We start from the raw sequence: 3,486 nt of genomic DNA, 5'->3' as shown, positions 1-3,486 counted from the left end.
GCGTGTGGGGGCCCCAAACCGAGTGTTAAGCTCGACCGGCACTCGGAGTGCCCGTTGTGTCGCTCGTGCAGCAAGGCTGAGCCTTGCGAGATTTTTGCGCTGGCCCCCGACTAAGGTTGCGGCGGCTCTGGATTGGGCAGCTCAGACTGGCACTCGATCTCAGAGTTCGCTGCCGGCTGCGTCGGGGGTTGTAGCGGCGCCGGATGACTCTCCTCCGCTCGAGGGTTCGTCGGCTTCGAGTTTGGCGGGTCCTTCCCCTCCGCTGGACCCGGCGCTGGTTTCGTTGATTTCGGAGCAGGTGGGCCGGGTGGCTCGGGAAGTTTTCGCCGGAATGCGGGCCACTTCGGCGGAGCCGGATCCTCCTGCCCCTCCCATCCCTGGGGATGGGTTCCATGTGGCCGGCGAGTCGCCTATGGACGACTCATCTGAGCATCTTGAGTCGGAATCCGAGGACATTGTCCTCGGCTCCGATCTCTCTCAGCTCGTGGCCCGGGCGATGCCGCCCATCCTTGACCATTTGGGGGTTTCTTTTGAGACTCCGTGCCGGGTGGTTTGGGGGTGGGCCTGTGGGGGCCGTTGGCTCCTGCGCGTGTCGCCCACCCTGTCCTGGTTGTGGGACTCCACCCGGACCTCCTCCCTCGCCTGAATTCGCAAGCGAAATCCAAGCCGGTTGCCGCGCCGCGGCGTCTTACTGCTGGTTTTCCGGTCCCCGACGACCAGTTCAAGCAGTTCATTCAGGCGCCGCCTATTCCTCGCGCTGCCAAGGGCAGACTGCGGGAGGATCAGAAGCTCTCTTCTACTTCTAAAGCTTTGTTTTCTAACAAAGCTTTTTCTAACAAAGCTCAGCGCGGCTGAGGAGGCTTTGGCCTTTGTGGACCGCGCAGCTTGGGAGGGCATACGCCCCGTGAATGGGGTGGGGTTTGCTTTGTCCTTCTTGTCTGATGCTGACGCGAACCCAACTCTCGTCCCGGACGCCATTGACCTCCTTCGGGAGGGCATTGGCCTTATTTCGGACCAGTTTAGTTCCATTGTCCAGGCTGCCGGCGCGGCCCGGAGGGCTAATGTGCACAATATGAGCACAAAGCTATATATTGTTAATTGTTAGAAATTGCAATTGTTAGAAATATTTATTTATTTCATTAAATTATTATCAGCATCAATATTTTGTTTCAGGCATTCAATGATGATGTCATCAAACACTCTAAAGATATCGAAGACCTAAAAGATACCGGGAGAGAACTCTCTGATGCCCAGCCAGAGGTCAAATCTGATGTCCAAAAGACAGTTGGTATGAACATCGTAATTTTTTTGTTTTCTCAACACATAACAGTGCTTATACATAGGAATGAAAAAGTTTTAAAAGGCTAACTATTAGCCATCATTGCAAGAAATTGAGTAACAATATTCTGGCTTTCTAATAAATCAATGAGAATATCGTATTATCTACATCCAGATTTAATCAACTGATATCTGACTAATAAATAACAACTTAGCAATGTAGCCAAAGTGGTTCATTTTTCTCCGATTTTCATTCTGTATGTAATACTCTTTCTTGTTATGATAAATTCTATAGATGATGTTAGAGAACGCTATAACAGACTTGAGCGACTACTGACAGACAGAAGCAGTACCTTGCATAGAACTCTGATGAACTGCCGTAGTCTCCAGGACAGCCTCAATAGCCTCATTATATGGTTGGAAGAGAAGGAAGATGCTTTTGACAAACTGGACTCCACAAGACTACTAGTCAAACGAGACAACTTGCAAGAGCAAGTTCAATATCACAAGGTAATATTCAAGTGATAATAGATGTGTATCGCTCCTTCTATATAGTTGCCTGTATAATGTGAAGTAAAAAGTCTATTTCGTGAATACTTACCTGGATAAACTGACAAATTGCCATTGTTCCCAAAATGGAACCCCCTTCGAAATAAAATGGAACAGTCTGACCCAGGGCGCCACGAAGGAACCTTCTCTCTAACAATCGTCCTCATTCCCTAGAGATCCACGGAGAGGGTAGGAAGGGAGTGATGGTTATCCAGGTAAGTATCTCACTCATGGACTACCAACATCACGATTGATTTTTGTAGTCTATTTCGTGAATACTTACCTGGATAAACCGACTAATGTGAAGTAAAAATTATGATTTATTTTCATTATTAATGTTCAATAAGTATCTAAAGTCAAGTATCAGCCTCTGTGCTAATATTATATTGATAATAATTAAATATAAATAATGGCCATCAAAATGAACTCTCAGCAATTTTTCAATCAGCTTTTTTTTTGTTGCATGGTCTTGTACTAATTTTCAGTAAGTTGTACATGATTTGACACATAAAGAAGTGGTATACATATATGCATTTCATGCACATATTTCTAATCTTATAGCTTCATCAGATTGATATTGACAGTCACAAGTCAAGCGTTGCTTCAGTCAACACTCTCGCAACAGAGTTGTTGAAAGACAGTGATCCAACCCAAGCTCACAGCATCCAGAAAAGACTGGATGATCTGAATTCTCGCTTTGGAGAAGTAATCACCCGGTCAAACAACAGAGAAACCTACCTGACCTCACTGCTAGATGATCTCCTACAACTACATAATGAAGTTAAGGATCTGGAGGAATGGCTGTTGCCGACTGCTAAAGTCTTGGAGTCAAAAGAGATTATGATGTTGGACCTTCATGAATGCAACTCCAAACTGCAGGTAAGTTTTTGAATTGGCTTTCAGTATTTTCTGTTGAGCAATATGATGGAAATAAACCAGGATTTAAAACTGCCCAGTAAGCTCATAATCACCGATTCCATTAATCAAGGTTAATTATTGTAAAGGGAACTTGTATTACTTACCAATTTATTCAGTTAAAAATCACACACATTGACTGACAATATTCCTCATGATCCCATAATTTATTATTACCCTGTAGGATATTGAGAGGCAGATAGAGACCCACAGGCCACAGTATGAAGGCATCTTACAATTGTGTAATGCTCTGTTACAAGATTCTGGCAAGAATGACGTCTCATACATCAATGAAATATTTGAGAATATCCAAGAAAATTGGAAGAGTCTTGACAACTTGATGAACAAAAGGTAAAGAATAATTTGAAAAAGCATTTAGTAATATGTTGTATGTTTTTTCTTTTTCCTATTTTATACATTGATTCAAAGTCTACTTTGTGAATACTTACCTGGATAAACCGATAAATGCCTAAGTTTCCTTTGAAACTTACCTCTCGAGCATAAAAGAAAAATAATGGACTCGGCTTAGCTTGCCTACTGTATATACGCCCTGCGTGAATGAACAATATCGTCATTTCCTTCTCGCTTTTGTGATGAAAGCTTGCTATTGTTGTTTACAGAGAGTCGTAAAGTGCAGTGTGTCGCCATGCCCGCGTGGAAGCCTACTTGTTCGATGTGTGGTGGGCCTAGGAGGCCTAGCTCACTCATAGACTAACAACATCACTACTGATTTGTTTAATATGT

At 44.0% G+C, this 3,486-nt stretch overlaps 1 protein-coding gene across 1 annotated transcript; it reads left to right on the top strand.

The window, feature by feature from the left end:
* Positions 1-331: 331 nt before the first annotated feature.
* On the top strand, positions 332-3,093 carry LOC117120936 (dystonin-like; the record flags this gene model as incomplete). The annotated part of the gene is made up of 5 exons (XM_033266034.1): positions 332-550; positions 1,174-1,288; positions 1,574-1,788; positions 2,389-2,706; positions 2,927-3,093. Coding segments are annotated over exons 1-5 (1,034 nt in total), but the record flags the coding sequence as incomplete, so codon positions are not given.
* Between the last annotated feature and the right edge of the window lie 393 nt (positions 3,094-3,486).

The sequence above is a fragment of the Anneissia japonica genome, unplaced genomic scaffold (assembly GCF_011630105.1).
Source record: "Anneissia japonica isolate Jap-2015-1 unplaced genomic scaffold, ASM1163010v1 scaffold64328_len3486_cov181, whole genome shotgun sequence".
In the NCBI taxonomy this organism is placed as follows: domain Eukaryota; kingdom Metazoa; phylum Echinodermata; class Crinoidea; order Comatulida; family Comatulidae; genus Anneissia; species Anneissia japonica.
This window is presented reverse-complemented; position numbering and strand designations above follow the sequence as displayed.